Source organism: Mastigoproctus giganteus, chromosome 3 (assembly GCF_048544385.1).
Source record: "Mastigoproctus giganteus isolate SK-2022 chromosome 3, ASM4854438v1, whole genome shotgun sequence".
Classification (NCBI taxonomy): domain Eukaryota; kingdom Metazoa; phylum Arthropoda; class Arachnida; order Uropygi; family Thelyphonidae; genus Mastigoproctus; species Mastigoproctus giganteus.
The window spans coordinates 161,869,112-161,888,026 of NC_143577.1; the positions used below are offsets into that span (position 1 = coordinate 161,869,112).

Here is an 18,915-nt window from a genome sequence, read left to right on the forward strand (position 1 = left end):
CGCAATGACTTCCAGAAGTCTCTGAAATATCCTGCATATTGTTTTTCAGGCTTCTGCTCATTCCAATAGAAGCAGTGCAAGAATCTCTTTCACCTCTGCCAGTGGCTACTGTCAATCTATTGGTCTTTGTCTCCCCCCCAAGCTAGCAGTTTTCTGACCCACCTAACACTGCCTTGATAGCATCAGCAAATATTCTTGCACCCTTTCTATTTAAGTGTATCCCATCCCTGTAGAAGCAATCTCTCCTGTTAACAAGTACAGTCCAGGCTGAAAAAAATTCTACCCCTTGAGCCTTGCACAATCTTTCCAGGGCCGAATTGATCGACAAGGCTCTCATCATATACTCCCTCCTATCGTGTCTGGGCAGAATTGCAGACACTTTCAAATTCAACCGTAATTCTCGGCTTTTGTTCAACAGTGACCTGTACTTGTTAAGTAATTCTGCCAGTCTCCTACTCTTAATATTATTAGTGCCAACGTGTACAACTATATCATCTTTTGTGCCCTTAAAAGATGATATTCGCTCTACAGAGTTATTAACAACTCTGCCAACCTTTGTATCATCTGCAAACTTTGACACTAAGCCTGATAAACCTTCATCAATATCATAGTGGACCCAACACCGAACCCTGTGGGACTCCAGTAATAACATTAGTCCACGTAGAGCAGCATCCATTGATTACCACCCCCGGTCTTCTCCCACTCAACCATCCTTTTACCCAATATAGCAACTTACCCTTAATACCATTCTGCTCCAATTTGTACAGTAGTCTTCCAGGCACAACAGTGTCAAAAGCTTTCCTGAATTCCAAGTATATGATGCCAAAATTATTTTTTGCATCCAGTACCTTTGTAACCACATCGTAATATCCAATCAAATTTGTCAGAGAAGACTTTCCCTTAACAAACCCATGTTGTGTCTGAGGTAGAGGATGGGGGAAGAAGGCGATAAGCAGGGGGATGGATGAATAAGGTGTCCCCTTGGAAGTTGAAATATATGAGACACTTAAGAAGTAAAGTAGAAAAAACAGTAAGGACAATGGCATGCATTCACCCCACAGGGATTTAGCATACCGAAGCCATGTCAGAGCCAGCAGAAGTAGATCCCATCCAGCAGAATACTGCATCAGTAATGATTGCACCCCAGGCAAGTGAGCAGTGAAATCAAGTTGGTTGGTGGAAAGTCAAGTCTAGAAGGCCAATCCAGTAGTTGAACATTGATTCTTCTGCAGAAAGCTTTGCTGGCAAATTCAGAGAAGGCAAGGAATTTCTCCCCTTCAAATCAACAGGGAAGGTGAATTCCCTCTTGTCACAATTCCGGTTAGGATTTGGAAACTTGTTCCAATGTCCATGAAGGCTATGCTCTGAAATCTCCATTGATCAGTACTTGCAATTAGGTGTTGCTGATAGTTCCGGTTCAAATACCTTGGAATCAGGCTATGGCCAGAGATAAGTTAAGTAGCAAAAAGCCCAAGGTTAAACCACTTTAGATGTTTTTGAAACTCCTGGTCCATGAGCAGAAGATGAAAGGTTGCTCTTCCAAGTGTATTATTACTCCAATCTTGTTGCCAAAGCTCAGTAAGCTTGGTCTTAATTCTAGTAATTTCCACCTCTATTTTTCTATCTAAGTGTAGTGAACCGTCCTCAATCTCTATTATATCTTCTAAGGTTGAACCTCACATAGTGGCGCCTCCGTAGCCAGGTGGGCAGGAGCAGCAGTGCGTAGCACACGCTTCTTGATTAAACCGGGGTTCGAGCCCGTGAGCCACCAAATACAGAGGATGCGGAAAGGTCAGGGAATGACCACCGCATATCCCCAGAGCAATATGGCCTTAGTTGCTAATGCTCCTAAAAAAAAAAAAAAACAAATAACGAAAAAATAACCTCACATAGCTGAACATAATTTCATATTTGATGGGTAACTTTCCACAGATGACCTACAAGGCTGCTGTAGAGACTGTTCTGCAAGCTCTGAAGACTGAACAGAATAATTTGTTGTGTCTGCAATAATCTCTTCTTTTTTTTTTTTTTTTTTTTTTTTTTTTTTATGAAACCCTAAACACGAGAGGTATTAGAACCTATAGTACTTAGTACCGTGCTTGGGTTGGAGGTTGAGAAGATGAAAGAAGATATTTGTTGACATTAGACTTCAACTTCTGTAGACTGTAATTTTCAGGAAATACGTATGAAGGAAGGTTGTTCCAGAAAACAGCAGATGAATGAATAAACGAGGAAGATGAAAAGTTGGTCTGTGAGTTTGAAGTTGGACAATAAATGGATGTTGGCTGGTGGCGGCACGGGTTCGGACTGTTTTGAAAGAGAGAGTGAGAATTTTACAATTATGGAAGCCAATTCAGAAAAACAGTGCCTATGGAAGTATCTGTAAAAAAGGCATGCAGCAGAAACAGTACGTCTATGAGACAGCGAGGGGAGAGAGACTCTGTTAGAGAGGAGTCACTAACTAACCTAACTGCCCTCTTCTGAATGGAATCTAGAAGCCTGATAGAGGTTTTGGGGGCACCGCCCCAGATGTGGGAACAATATTCCATGTTAGGGTTGATTTGCGATTTGTACAGAGTGAACAGCTATTTGGAAGAAAAGTAATGCTGAGAGTGAAAGAGAAAACCAAGTTTTTTATATGCAGAGGAAGCAATATTTGTAATGTTCTCGTGCCAAGACAGATTAGAAGTCAGGATAATCCCCAAAAGAGATATATAATTTTGCCTAGAAATCGGAGTGTCACCAAAGATAAGCATAGGAGCAGAAGAATCCTTTTTGCGAGATATAAGACAAGACTGAGTTTTAGAAGGATTGAAATCAACTAACTTGTCTTTGCCCCACTGGAGAATTACCTGGAGATTGGCATTTAAGGAATTGATAGAGGATATTCGAGAAGTTGAAGCTGATTGAGCAGGACAAGGTTTCTCGAACTGGAAAGTGGAATGCAACGTGCTATCATCGGCAAAACTATGGATGGAATTTCCAGTCAATGGAAGAAGGTCATTAATATACAAGAGGAAAAGAGTGGGGGAAAGAACTGAACCTTGGGGAGGGACACCAGCATTAGTGGAGAAGTTAGAAGACAGAGAGCCGTCTACCACCACCCTCAGTGAGTGATTAGAGAGAAAACTGGATAACCAATTACAAAAATAGTTGGCAAACCATAAGATGGAAACTTGTTTAGAAGACCTTTATGCCAAACACGATCGAAAGCCTTTGAAGTGTCAGGAGCAACTGATTGTGTTTCACCGAACTTTTCCATTGGATTTTCCATAAATGGGTAACATAAGCCAGAATTTCACCATTGGACCGACACTGATGGAATCCATACTGGAGATCGTTGATCAGACAGAAGGTTTCTAGTTAGTTTAAGAGTTGGCGGTTAATTGATTTCTCCATTATTTTAGAAAGAGTAGAAATAATTGCAATGGGACGATAATTGGATGGGAGGAATTTGTCACCCTTTTTAGGAACTGGCTGGATATGAGCAAATTTCCAAGCAGAAGGAAAAACACCTTTGGAAAAAGAAAATGAAAAAAGGCGGCAAAAATAGGAGTAAGTTCAGGAGCACAAGAGAACAAATGGAAAAATACCATCAGGACCTGGAGCTTTCTTAGCATCAAGATTCGTCAAAATCTTTCTGACATCCTTTTGACGGAAGACCACAGGAGGCATTGAATGAAGCGTGTTGGGAATGTTGGGAGGTGTTTTACCAAGATCATTAATACAGGAGTTGGAAGTAAAATGGGATGCTAGCAGGTCAGCTTTATCCTTGGCTGAACTGACAACAGAACAATCTGGTTTTGACAGAGATCGGCAAAAGTTGCGGCCAATAGCTTTCGCAAGAGACCAGAATTCTCGGCAACTATTAGGGCAAAAAGAAAGTTTTCTACTCTTAGCCTGTTCAAAATCTAGTTTGGACTGATTAAAACGCTTCACAATTGTTGTGAGCTTTGGTGTAGGCAGAAAATGAAATGAAGAATTGGAAACAAGCCAATTACAATATGCAACATTCTTCTCTTGAACAGCCTTAGCACATTTATTGGAAAACCAAAGTTTAGATAAAAGACGAGAAAGTGGAGTGTGGAATAAAGGATTCCATTCCTACAAGAATAATTTCACTGACATGATCTGAGCAAATGTTGACATCAGAAGTTTTGAAACAGTAATCTGACCAAAGAAAAGAAGAAAAGAAATCTTGCAGGTCATCCCATTTTGCATTCTTGTAATTCTAAACAAAACGAGATTGGGAATAGCCATGAGATAAAGGCTCCATTGGAGAAGAGACAATCACCAAGTTGTGATCTGAGGTGCCTAAAGGACCACTCACTTCGACCGCGTACTTAGAATGGTTGTTTACAAGAAAAGATCAAGCGTGTTGGCTGTATGGTTAGGATTTTCCGGTATTCTTGTAGGTAAATGAACAATCTGTGCAAGGTCATTAGTAATTGCAAAAGCCTCAGCATCTCGACCAGCTGGGTCAGTGTGACTAGAAAATGGAAGCCAACTGGAGTTGTGAACATTAAAATCACCAAGGAAAATTATCTCACTGTTAGGAAAGTTGGACTGGAGAAAGACAAGTTGCAAAGAGAGGAAGTCAAAGAGCTTCAAGTGATTAGTGGAGTTGGGAGAATGGTAGAGACAACAGATGAATCTGACACAATGAGGTAGAGAGATTTTAAGCCAGAGAAGATCGAAAAGAGAAGATTCCAAATTACCAAATCTCTGACAGGGAATATCGGAATGGACATATGCACAAGTACCACCTTTGAGGTGAAAGGAATCATACAGCAAATGGTTTGGGCAATTGAGATGAGCAGCAGTTGAATCAACCAATAACTGAGATTCTATCAGTAAAAGTACATGGGGTTTGGCAGACTGCAAGTGGAAATGGACATGTTGAGATTAGAATTGAGACCACGTATATTTGTAAAATGAGCTAGGAAGTGTTTGGGAGGTTTAAATCTTTTTGCAGATAAGCTTACTCTATTAGTTTGACAATTCATGGTGCATCCTGTATGAACCTGCATGGTGCATCCTGTATGAACCTGCATGGTGCATCCTGTATGGGGACATGCTGTATGAAGTAATGAAATTTTTGGATATGGCATACTCATGGAAAGAATATACCCAGATCCTTGACATAATGTGGCCTTGACAATGCCCCCCGGATACACACTACTTGGACTCCCTCCAGTCACTATCTGGCAGAGTAGAGGTAGCAAGATTATACTCTTGCTGATCCGGAAGCCTCCTAAAAAGTTAACAATAGGTTTGGTCCAGTGTACTAACTAGCGGCCAGCCTGCGAACACTGTTTTAGAGCTGTACCCTCGAAATGTAAGGAAGATTGGATCTCGCCATGATGTTCTTCATAACCTCAAAAGTCTTCAGTCACACTGCATCATGGAAGAGATGGGGAAGGGTTTACCAGAACTTAGCTCTGGAGACTAAACATTGGTTCCAACACTTCAGGCCTCCAATAAGCACAGTAGTGGTATTGCACCAGTTGATGAGTCATCTACCACCTAGTACTGCCTGGTAACATAGAGGGCCGGCACCATACCTCGACCCCTGCTTACGTTGGTTCACACCTGGGTGGTCACCCACAGTGTGCTTTTGCATTGAGGTTATATCCAGGATTACTAACATTGTGAAGGTGCAAGCAGAGGATTTGACTGTCACAGACCATCCGGACTTTGCCAAAATTGGATCCACTTGACTTGAATGCCACTCGAATATCAGTTCCATCAGCATTTTAGCCTCCCAGTAGCAAGTACAGCTTGTCTCGCATATCTGAGAGAATGTCTGTGACAACCTCAAGGACCAAATCTGTCTTCTGGATAGATTTCACTACAATTCTGTATCTCCAGGCTCCAGCTCCATATGTAAATTTTTTTTTTTGGTAGTTGTTGGCGCATAGGCTTCTGTGGCCATAATGCACCTCCCAAGGTTTTTGCAATAATTTGATCCAAGCCCGAGGCGGGAATCGAACCCACGACCTTTGGGTTGCCAGGCAGGCACTTTACCCACCCGGCTAGCCCGGTCAGCCCATATGTGATGATAGGGAGAAAGATGCACTTATAGTATAGTTTAAGGGTGCAGCCCTTGTGACCCCACTCCTTTCTTTTGACTCTTGTGATTTTGCCTGCAAGATTCTGCACTTTGTCTTTGATATAATCACAGCATGGAATGAAAGAAATCTTGTCATCGAGAAGGACACCAAAATATTTGTATGTAGACTCATATTTTATTTGTTATCCTCTGTATTTAATTGTAGGTGGTCTGAGGGTCTTCATCAAGTCTTTCAGTAACATTTGCCTTGTTTTTTCTGTCGAGGCCACAGGTTTGTTGATATCTCACCATTTCACCAAGTCCTCCAAAATGCTGTTGGAGGTATCTTAAAGATTTTTCCTGGACTTGCCATAGACTGACAGCTAAATCAACTGCATAAGCCAGTTTGATGGAATTTTGGTGGTACTTGGTTAGAGGCAGTAGATACTGTCCAGAGGCTGGCAACATACATGATTCCAAAAACAATTTATAACTATTTTATATATTTTAAAATAATCTTATATTTTTAAATTTCAGTAGATCTAACTTCCCTGGTCAGAAGCTTTATTGCATTTCAGCATTGGAAGACTAGGCACCTGAAAGGTGATCTGACTGAAGTGTTTAAGGCTTTGAATGGTTTAACTAAACTCAATGCTGATGACATGCTTCCTCATGCTTAGACCACATGCACACATGAGGGAGGCATCTGGAGAGGCGCCTCGGTAGCCAGGTGGGAAGGAGCAGCAGTGCGTAGCACATGCTTCTTGATTAGACCGGGGTTCGAGCCCGTCACCACCAAATACTGAGGATGCGGAAAGGTCAGGGAATGACCACCGCATATCCCGGAGCAATATGGCCTTAGTTGCTAATGCTCCTAAAAACCAAATAACAAACAAACAAGCATCTGGAGGGGTTGGATAGGTGATGTGGGAAGGTTGGTTTTACTTTTATTTTTTAAATGATGCCGAAGCTTATGGAACCCTAATTCCAACAAAATCCAAGAAGTTAAGGTTGTCGAATTCCTGTATCATTTGTTTCACCATGAAATTAATCTCACTTACTACATAACAGTGTGCAAGTGGAGGAAAAATTAAGTTCCTCAAGAAGCCGTTGTCCAGGGGAGGTAAGATTTCCAGGCCCACCTAAGAATTTGGGTTTCATGTTTCAGGTTAGAGCATCGCCACCGTTAGATAATGCCTTATCACTACGTCATCAGTTGGTTAATCCATTGTTCTAAGTGGGCCAAGGGGTAAAGGTCAAGAACTACAGTAAATCTAATAGATAGAGCTTAAGCCCATTCATTGCCTTTGTTCATTACTAGTATTGCTGTTATTAGTGCAGCTGTGTTTGTATGTTTCTTGTGCTATTTCATCTCATAAAAGTTCTTGTATGTGCCTTGTGCTATTTCATCTGATAAAAGTGCTTGTATGTGCCTTGTGCTATTTCATCTCATAAAAGTGCTTTGAAATTTTTAGTAATGCTTGGAAAATGTTGTGTTCCTGGATGCTGTGGAAATTATAAAGGTGGTCTGAAAGTACACATCTTTGGATTTGTCTTTGAAGGATACTGTTTTAACTAACAAATGGTTGAAAGCTATATGAAAGATTTTGTGCCATCTGAACATTCAAAGGTAAGTTTGCTAAAATAAGTTTGTGGTATGTTAATGCAGTTATCTTAATATATTAGGAGTATTTTAACAATAATGAAATGATAATATATAAGAATATGAAACAGACATATTCTTGTCAGAAATTTGACTTTCGGGGTTTCATTTATATATAAAATATTCCTTTCATGCATTGGATACACTAAAGAAAAGTGCATGCATGCTTGTTTAAGAAATCAAAAAATCTCAATATTTGTACAATATGTAATATTAATTTTATTTATTGAAAATTTTAGTGTAGATAAATACACGAAATGTAATTATATGCAACCTTTTGATAAACCATAGGCCTGTGTACGCGGACTGAGGTATCCTTAGTTGTAAAAGCTAATAACAATAGTCTATGAGATGCTAATAACAAGTAAAGTGAAATTCAGAAGAGAGCATAACATTTTATTTATATATTTCATATTTTTACAGGTATGTGAGATTCATTTCGAGCATTTCCAAGATAGTTAGACAGACATCTAAATTTGATTGGGAAAAAAGAGAATCCCCATAGATTTCAAGCATCCAGAATTAATTCATGGAGCTGTTCCATCACACTTTCTGAACTGTCCAAGCTATTTGTTATCACAGGTATTTACAAGCGACAGTCCAGAAAAGAAGAAGCGATTTGAGAAGGCCCTGGAAAATAGTATTAAGAGTAAATATGATTATGAAAAAGCTTGAGAATTCCATATGTTCCCACAACTAGCAGAGTGCCTGAATAGGCATACGGTACCTGAATGCTGGCAAGTTATTTCAAAAAATAACTGTATTGTGTTTTTAAATTTAATATTTCAGCCAGCACCTTCCATTGCCTATTCAGTCGTGATTAGTGAAGATTTGATGTTGTTGGTATTTGTACAGAGTGCTAAAATTCATAATTTAGGAAAGTCGAAGTCAATGGGAATTTCCTATGAAGGTGAATAGTTTCAAGATTACTGATATCTTAGAACAGATACCAGTAATTTTTGCCAACAGCAGTGATGTTAATAATATTTCTTTTGTTTTAAATGCTGCTTGTAGTTTACTGAATTCAATTGCGGGGAAACATTAATAGCGAGAGAGCATCAGTGTTTAAATTCATATGTGAACAATTACATTTGTTACAATGTGAAAAGAATGCATACAGATATTCCACCGAAGTATTAATATTTTCATCTTTGGTGTTTTTGATATCTCCACATGCCTACAAATTTCTACAGCATTCTGAATTCCTACTTCTTCCTCATCCAAGTACTATTCATAGGCTCTGCTCTTCTCTAAACCCAAAAATTCCAGATGACCAGCAAGAGAATAATTTTCTGATGTATGCTAAACAGAAATTGGTTTTTTTAAATTCTTCAGAATGCAAAATTAGTTTAATGATTGATGAAATTCATCTGAAACATTATATTGATTACAATTATATTGATTATCTTTGTAAGGAGGAAATGTACTGGGAAATTCTTTTGATAGTACTGATGCAGTTACAAGTGCATACATATTTATGATTCAAAGCTTACTGTCAAATTACAAAGATGTCATTTATATTTTATCCATGAAAAAAACTGCTGCAGAAAAATTACATTTGGTTTTGAAAAAAATTGTGGGTTTGGAGAAAATTGGTTATAATGTTGTAGAAACTAAGTGATAATAATTCAATTAATAGAAAAAGTATTTCACAATTTACATATCCTCCACAGCTGAATATTGTTTATCCTAATCCCATTGATTCTTCACATCCTTTTTTTTTGTTATAGATGCAGTTGATATTTTGAAATGTATTCGCAATAACTGGTTAAACCAATGTAACTCTGATAAAATTTTTTATTATTCATCTTTTGAAGATGCTGAACATCTTCATACAGCTTCACTATCTTGCCTTAAATTGCATTCCATGGAAACTGAAAAATCTGTGAAATATGGTTACAACTTAACATTGAAGGCTTTGAATCCCTCAAGTTTTGAGAGACAAAGTTGTAAAACTTGTATTACAGATTTTCAATGAACATGTCATTAATAGCCTTATTCTTTTAGGTCCAAAAAGAAATTTACAGTTTCATAAAGATGCCACTGATTTCATTAGAATTGTTTTAACATGATGATTAAAAAACCGTCGCCAAGAACCCTTAATTAATAATCATGAAAATGTTATTTTTCTAAATAAATTTATCGATTGGTTAGATAGATTGGAACTGCTGCAGTCTAATATTAGTACAGGTTTTTTTAACAAGAGAGAGACACACACTGCTTTGAAGCATACAACTTACGCATTACTTGAAATGGCAATTTACTGTTTTTCAGAATTATGCACGAGTTATTTTCTTACAGGAAAATTTCAAACAGACACTTTGAGGAAAGATTTCGTCAATGCAGACAATTATCTGGTTAAGTATATCATGTGTCTTTAAGGTAAGTTTATGAGAATGAAATGAAATTACAAATGCATTCTGTATTACCTTTAACTTTAAAATCAAACATGTTTGGCAACTTTTCAATTAACGATTTCAATACAAAAGCATTTCTGGAAATGCTTTGTTGAAGCAGGAATGGAAGCTAATACATTCATATTGTTTTCTCACATTACCGTCACAGAAAGTGATTTAATAAAAGAAAACGATTACATGCCACTATTAGTTTATATTGCTGGATATGCTACATATGTTGTTATCAAAAGATATCGCTGTGAGGAATGCAAACCTATTTTAACAGTAAACGAACCATTACCTACTGGTGGCCAATATGAACTAATTCAAAACATGGATAGAGGTGGACTGTTATACCCTGAATCAAACGTAATTATTGTTGCTGTATATTATTATATATTATTTCAAAAAATTATATTGTCACAAGCCATAGAGAAAGAATTCTTGAAGTTATGTAATCAGAGAGAGATTTCCTATCAATACTTATGTCAAATTTCTTTGAAATTATTGAATTTTCTTTGAATAATGTTTGCAAAAATGGTCATTTTGGAGAAATAATTTTAAATTTGCTAATTAATACGATTATCAATATTTTGCTCAAAAATTATTGTAAAAAGAAAAATGATGTATTAAAAGCAACATATAAATGTAAACTTCAAACATTGAAAAAGAGCTAAATTTAAAGTAAAATGATTTTTGTTCAACCATAGTAATCAAATTATTAGATTAAATAAATAAACGTATACATTAGTTGGATTACAAATTACAGGTAAAACATTCAAAATGTGATAAAATAGTTAACTATAAAATGTGTCATCTTCATTTTTTCAGAATGTTATGATTAAAAAAAATTATCACACTTAAGTAGCAAAACTGATTATTTTATTTATTTAATTATTATTTTTTTTTCGTATTGACCCTTGCAACATACATTAGCTTTCCATTATGCACAGAAAATAAAGTAGATTTACATTCAACTCTTGCTTTCACTTTCTCAATTCTGTGCAGTGATGTAGCTTTGTGTACTTCTTATGGCCCACTTATGATGATGTCAAACACACAGTGATTAGGCTTTATCTGACGGTGGTGATGGTTAGAGGCAGTAGATACTGTCTAGAGGCTGCAACATACATGATTTCAAAACAATTTATAACTATTTTATATATTTTAAAATATCTTATATTTTTAATTTTCAGTAGATTTAACTTCCCTGGTCAGAAGCTTTCTGCATTTCTTTCCAAAGATGATCTGTGAATTTTGAAAGTGAGTTTTAAGTCTAAATAAGAATCAGAGAAACTTAAATTAAACAAAAGCTGTACTTATAAGTTGCTCAGAAAAGAATTTATTTTTAAACGCATGTCAACTAGTATTGATTTCTGCAATCAGAGAGAATTATAGAGTAGCCCTTTCATAATCATTCATTATCAGTGAATTATTCCTTACACAGCATTTTGTTGTATGTCATAAAAAAGTGAATACTGTCTTCTACACCTTTATTAACCATTAATAGATTTTAGGCACATTCTAATATGGACTATATATAAAAGAATTACACTACCAAAAATGCTATACAGGGGTCCCCTGATTTACGCGGTTAATATATACCGTGTGATGCCTTGTTAAGTGAAAATGTGTTAATCAAATATAATAACCAATGTAAAATATTGGTTATTATATTTGAGCTTTCATACTAAGTGGGATTTGTTTTTGATTACAGTCTTCTATCCAAATCTGTAATTCATCCAACAGCTTTCAAAATCTTTACTAAATGTTTTAAAATAACTGTTTTTACTGCCAATATAACTATAAAGGAGAACAAAGATGTTTGAAATAATTCAGTATATTATGTAGTTCGTATATGTAATTTACTTCCATAATAAATATTTGTCCAAATTAGTTTGTAAGCTCTATTGTTTCCTTTTCTCTGCATACATCTCACTATAGCAGCTCAAATCATTATCTGTGTTTCGGCAGACTTGCATGCTGTGATTGAGGTTAGGGCCAAAATCCATAAGTTGTTGTTTTAAAATTTCAGCAGTGCAAAACAATTCTTGGAATTCCTTTAAAGTGATCTTCGTTGGTGCATTTTTGTCCTCATTGCAGTCATCTTTCCATGTTGCTGATCAATATTAAGGAGGAGGTCATAATTGCTCAATTCTTTGAAATGTGTCTAATAAATCCGGAACATTTGCGGTGTCTACTTCATTAAAGCCTAGTTCTTGCCTGATGTTCATTATTCCTTCAACAACAGAAGTTACTTACTGACTACGGCTTATGAAATCGTTTGCATAATGAGACAGATTTTTCCACACAGCTCTCATGTTGCTCAATGTCATTTGATGCCATGACTCATGAATATTTTCCATTGCATTTTTAATGCTATAATTTTTCCAGAACTCCACCAATTACACTGGTGGAATTCTGGAAAAATCATATGGCTCAAATTGCCTGTTCAAAAGTTCTTTTCAGGTTATAGGCCTCAAAAGTTCAAATGATCCCTTGATCCACAGGCTGTAAAATTGATGTAGTATTCTGTGGTAAAAATAATACCTTCACATTTTCACATAAGTCACCTAGTGGGATGGTCAGGAGCATTATCCAAAAGCAACAAAGCTTTAAAACTAAGATTATTTTCTTCACAGTATTTCTTGACTGATAGACAGAAACAAGTGTTGAACCAGTCTTAAAAGAGGGGTTAGTCACCCAAGCTTTCTTATTGGCATGCCACTGCCTTATATGGCCGCCTCCGTAGCCAGGTGGGCAGGAGCAGCAGTGCGTAGCACATGCTTCTTGATTAGACCGGTGTTCGAGCCCGTGACCACCAAATACGGAGGATGCGGAAAGGTCAGGGAATGACCACCGCTTATCCCCGGAGCAATATGGCCTTAGTTGCTAATGCTCCTAAAAACTAAATAAACAACAACAAACAAACAACTGCCTTCTATAATTTTTTGAAAAACTTCTGGAAATTTTGCACTATCATGATCTGCACTTGCAGACTCACCTTGAATTCTAACATTATGAAGCCAGATCTTTTTTTAAAACAATCAAACTAGCCTGAACTACCAACAAAACCTTTCTCACCTTCTGATTTGTTGTCTTTTTTCAATGTGGAGAAGAGGCTTAATGCTTTCATGTGGGATTCATTTTTGACTGCAATCTTCTATCCAAATTGACAAGAGTCACTCCATTTCAATCATTTTATCACTTCGATTTATAGTGGACTGCATAGCTACTGAAGTTGATGCCACTTGACTTTTGTTCTTATATTCATTAGCATGTTTCAAAATTGTTTGCGCTGTTGCATCATTTATTCCAAAAACACAGCCGATTTTGGCCTTCTTATCATCATGTTTGAATCTTTTAATTATTTCAAGTTTTTGTTTTAAAGTTATAAACCTTTCGCTTCTTTTTAGTACAGGTATTTTCTATTTCATTTTTCCTTTTATCTATAGTTAAGGGTTGAGAATAATGAATTTTTAATATAAAAATGCTTGCAATAATAACACAGCAGAGAATTAACATGTGGTAAACAACAGCGGGCAGATGGCTCACTGAAACAGTGGTGGATTGACATTTACAGAAGGTAAATGTATTTGCCTGTTCTGTTGCCATGGAAACCAGGGCAGAGGTGGCATACGAAGTTTGCGTGTATCATTTGAATAGTTCCTTAGCAATTATTGAGAAACTAACTGGAAAACGACAGTGTTACATGAATTTTAATCCGCATTAAATAAATTTTGGTAATTTATAAACCATGCTATTTCAAAAAATGTGTTAATTGGAATCAAGTAAAGTGAGGGTACCCTGTATTTTGATTAGAGATCTGATTAAAAAATAAACTAATTTACAAAGTATAACAGTAAAATTCAAGTATAAACAACATACTTTAAGAAGACATCTTCCATTGTAGTTACAGTCACTCCAAAAGCACCAATTCCCAACTCCTCTTTTGATTTTTCAAGATCTTCAAACATTTTGCCAAAGTTATCTGATGTACTGGCAAGAGAATATATTAGCTCTTTTTCAATGGCACTCTCAAGTGTAGCTTCAGGAATATATTTGTGCAGCATGTCAGTAATCTGTGTAATATTGCAGTCATCTCTTTTCACAAAGCGTAAATGATAGCCAGTACCTATTTCATATTTTATTATCTCAATTAAAACACACTTCTTACAATTTACGTTATAATAGAATTAGATAGTATGAATCAGAGCTGTAATACTCAATACATTATACGTTGATATTAATATTTGTAAAATAATAAGAGGAGTTTACCTCAATATAGTACGTAGAACACTTCCGTATGATACTCTCCAGAAATTAAAACAAAAAAATCGAAAACTTACATTAGAGTAAAAAATAAATAATTAAAAACCAATTTAACACAATTCAAATCAATTTACCACAATTAAAAATCAATTTAACGCAATTAAAAATATTAAAAAGAATCTAAGAAAATATTCAAAACGATTTTCCTTCCTATCTAACAAAAATATTCAAAACGATTTTCCTTTCTTCTAACGAAAATATTCAAAACGATTTTCCTTCCTATCTAACAAAAATATTCAAAACGATTTTCCTTCCTCTAACGAAAATATTCAAAACGATTTTCCTTCCTTCTAACGAAAATATTCAAAACGATTTTCCTTCCTATCTAACGAAAATATTCAAAATGATTTTCCTTCCTATCTAAAATCGAAAATATTCAAAAATCGTTTTGAATATTTTCGTTAATTCTTTTTAATATTTTTAATTGCGTTAAATTGATTTTTAATTGTGTTAAATTGATTTAATTGTGTTAAATTGATTTGAATTGTGTTAAATTGGTTTTTAATTATTTATTTTTTACTCTAATGTAAGTTTTCGATTTTTTCATTTTAATTTCTGGAGGGTATCATACGGAAGTGTTCTACGTACTACATTGAGGTAAACTCCTCTTATTATTTTACAAATAGTTATAATAGAATATTAACTCTAATACAAAGTTTAACAGAAATAAAAAAATACACATTAACAATATGTGACCTTTATAGAGATCAGTTGGTTTCCAGAATAAAACTGAATAAGTAAAAACTACTTAAAAATATGTCAGCTAGATATTACTGATCATCATTTGGAAAATACTAAAAACATAACAAAATAGGTACAATTGCGGCTGAACACATCTAAGTAAAGTGAAATTAAGTTTTTTTATTATTAGAAGGGGAACTTGTTATATATTACTATTTTATGTGATGTAACTGAAATTTATTTTTTATATGTATTTATAACCTAAAACTTTCATGAATTAAGGAAATCTCAGGCATCCTATGTCATTAAAATTGAATTATAAATGAATTATTATTGAATTTACTTTGTAAATGTATTATGAGGACTAAATCTATATCAATATGTAATAATCATATCACCTTAGTGGAAAAGTTTCAATATATATATATAATTCCGTTTCTTCCCAATGAACTTAACTTCGTTAGCGTCATATATCTTACTGCATTCCAATGCCTGAAGTTGCTTTTACACGCTATACATTCACTGGCTCAAGTAAGTAATCTTTATTTCCATCGCAGCATTCTGGTCTATGCCACGTGACCTACACCTTGACCCCAGCAAGGAACTACAGTAAGTAGCATATTTGACCCTCTGATCCAACTCCTTATTTCAACCCATGCAGTTTTACTTTTTACTTTAGCATTTTTTAATTCTCACTAACTTTTGGCCCTGATGCGAGCAGCACACCATCGAGGCATCGACAAGATCAATTTCTGAAGATAATCAAATGATAGTTTGTGGTTCCAAACATGAAATTATGGCATCCTGAAGTTCACCAAGGGTCTTTGGTTTCTTTCTGGCAACTGCAGATTCCACACAATATGAACAGTTCTCTATAGGATTCAGGTCTGGGCTGTTTCCTGGCCAGCTAAGAGTTGTAGTGGACCATTCTTCCAACTATTTTTTCACCTGTAACAAATGTAAACACATTACTGTAGAATCTCAAATGAAGCTAAAGTAACTACAGAAGTGCCTACTGACACTTTTCGCCCAATGACAAGGAGCAGAGTCATCCTGAAATATGCATAGTTACTTGGCAGGTTTAAATGGTCTCTAAATGGTTGGCAGCAATTTGTCTTCCAGTATAGCCAGGTATCCATTGGCATTTACAGAACCTTTTATAAACTGCAGATAACCTACTCTGCGATACGAAATGCACCCCTATACCATTTGGCTGGTAGGGAATTTCACTGTAGACATCATAAAGTCTGGATGGTATTCTTCACCACATCTATGGCGAATCGTTTGTCTCCCATCAGAGCCATGCGGGTTGAATTTCTTCTCGTCCGAGAAAATAACTTACTTCCACTGCTCGGATGTCCATTTGACATGCTCTTTACACCAAATTAATCGGGCCTTTTCCATTTTTTGTGTGAGGAGGGGCTTCTTCTTAGGATGACAGGCTACAAGTCCATTTTTGAAGAGGCATTTTCTGACTGTTACTGCACTTGCTACCACTCCTGTATGTTCTTCCCATTCTCTTTTCAGCTCAGATGAAGAAGCTTTACGGTTTTTAAGGCATAAGCACTTCAAAATGCAGTCCTCTTTTGGCGTAGAGACTCGTTTGCGTACGGTTCCTTTTTTCCTATCAGCAGAATCACCATTCTTGAGTTTCGAAAGAAATCTACTCACTGTCGATGGATTACAAGACACTTTATAAGCAATACGATGAGAAGAACATCCTTCCACACGTAATCGTACTGCTCTCTTCTTCTGCTGATCGCTTGGTCACTGGTTGGCACTGCTCCTGCCTCCACGTGGCGGGGTCGGTAACCTGGGAGAAGGAATTCCCTCTTCCAGGGCTGAAAGGAGCAACGATGGATTGTAATGAATATCCATCTCTGGAGCCCACAGGTGGCAAAGTTGTTAACTCTGTCTCAGAACACGAGTCCAATCGTCCGAAGAGACTTCGGACGGAAAAACAGATTTCAGATATGCCAGCATTTCTTATAATGCACTCATTGTCCACACAACCTGTCGGCAAGCTATCGCCTTTTCTGATACAGAAATGTTTAGAATCGGTTGTTGGATCCCCTAAAATGGTGAAGCGTCTCCAATCAGGAGACCTTTTAATTGAAACCTCAAAAACATCTCATTCGGAAAAATTGTTAAATTTAACAACATTCAACAATATTCCAGTGTCAGTTACGCCCCATAACACCCTGAACTCGTCTAAAGGTGTTATCAGTGAATGGGACCTATTAACTGTTTCTGAAGAAGAAATAGTACAAGAGCTTAGCGAACAAAAGGTGACACATGCACGGAGAATAATGACCAAAAAAGATGGCAACCTACTACCAACTAGGTCTATTATTTTGACGTTCAGCACTCCGAATCTTCCATCTTCTGTCAAAGCAGGTTATTTAAACTGCAAGATTAGACCTTACATCCCGAATCCCATTCGCTGTTTTAAGTGCCAGAAGTACGGCCATGCACAGACTGCATGCAGAGGCGATGCTGTGTGTCCTATTTGTGGCTCTAAGGAGCATTCCCAAGGAGAGTGTACAGTTTCCACTCCTACTTGCCCAAACTGTAAAGGAAGCCACCCTGCATTTTCTAAAGCATGTGACCTCTGGAAAACAGGAAAAAAAATCCAGAAATATAAAGTGGAGCATAAAGTTACATATCCTGAAGCAAGAAAGCAAGTGCTATTAACCATGCCTAGCAGATCATACGCATCAGTGACCAGAAGTAGCCGCTCAATTGCAACACAAACAGATGTCTCCATAGAACCAAGCAGTTCTTTTTCCACCTGGGCCAAAACTGCACTGCTAACATCCAAAAAGAAACTTACAGTCAATGAGACCAACAATACACCAATTAGTATCCCAACTGATGCTATCTCATCATTGCCCGAAACAGCAAAATCAGCAAATGTTGAAGACCAAGAAAAAGGGAAACAATGCAATAGGAAAATGGAAATTGATATTCAACCAGAGGATGAAGAGTCAGTTTTAGAATTATATGCTAATGATACCATAGAAACAGGACGCCCAACCTTTTCAAAGAATGAAAAATCAAAACAAAGCAGACTGAAACCTTCTCAGAAAAAACAGTCAGATCAATCTTATTCAATCAAATCCAAACAATGAATAAATTCATACAATGGAATTGTAGAGGATTACGTAGTAATTTTGATGACCTGAGTGATTTACTTTTTCAAACAAATGCAGTAGGTGTATGCTTACAGGAAACATTTCTATCACCAAAAGTCTCTCTCAGATTCAAAAATTACACCATGTTTAGACGAGACAGAGATTCTGATGGTCCTGCCCGTGGGGGCGTAGCTGTTCTTGTAAAATCTACTATACCATCAAGACATCTCCAGCTACAAACTTCCTTAGAAGTTGTTGCAGTTCGGATGGCATTGGGAATATCATTAACGCTTGCATCCATTTATATCTCGCCCAATTATCCTTGCTCCCTGGCTGAACTTGACAATCTAATTGCACAACTGCCACCTCCTGTCTGCTTATTCGGTGATTTCAATGGCCACCATCCATTGTGGGGATCTTCCACCATGGATAGGAGAGGCCAATTAATTGAATCATTCCTGGATAACCATAACCTGACTCTGCTGAATTCTGGCTCTCCGACTTATATACAACTACCTACAGGTACTACCTCAGCCATAGACTTATCCATCTGTTCAGCATCTCTTTTTGCAAGCATGAAATGGTTAGTGTTGAATGACCCATTCCATAGTGACCATTTTCCTATTATCAGTTCAATTGAAACCCAGGCTGTGTCAT

General features: G+C 36.6%; 1 protein-coding gene across 1 annotated transcript in view; it reads right to left on the bottom strand.

The window, feature by feature from the left end:
- Window positions 1-18,915, bottom strand: part of LOC150088371 (phospholipid-transporting ATPase ABCA3-like) — a 335,787-nt gene that overhangs the window by 196,911 nt on the left and 119,961 nt on the right. The window contains exon 8 of the mRNA XM_090370138.1: window positions 14,000-14,246. Coding sequence (XP_090226264.1) covers window positions 14,000-14,246 — 247 coding nt within the window. The remainder of the gene's footprint in view (window positions 1-13,999; window positions 14,247-18,915) is intronic.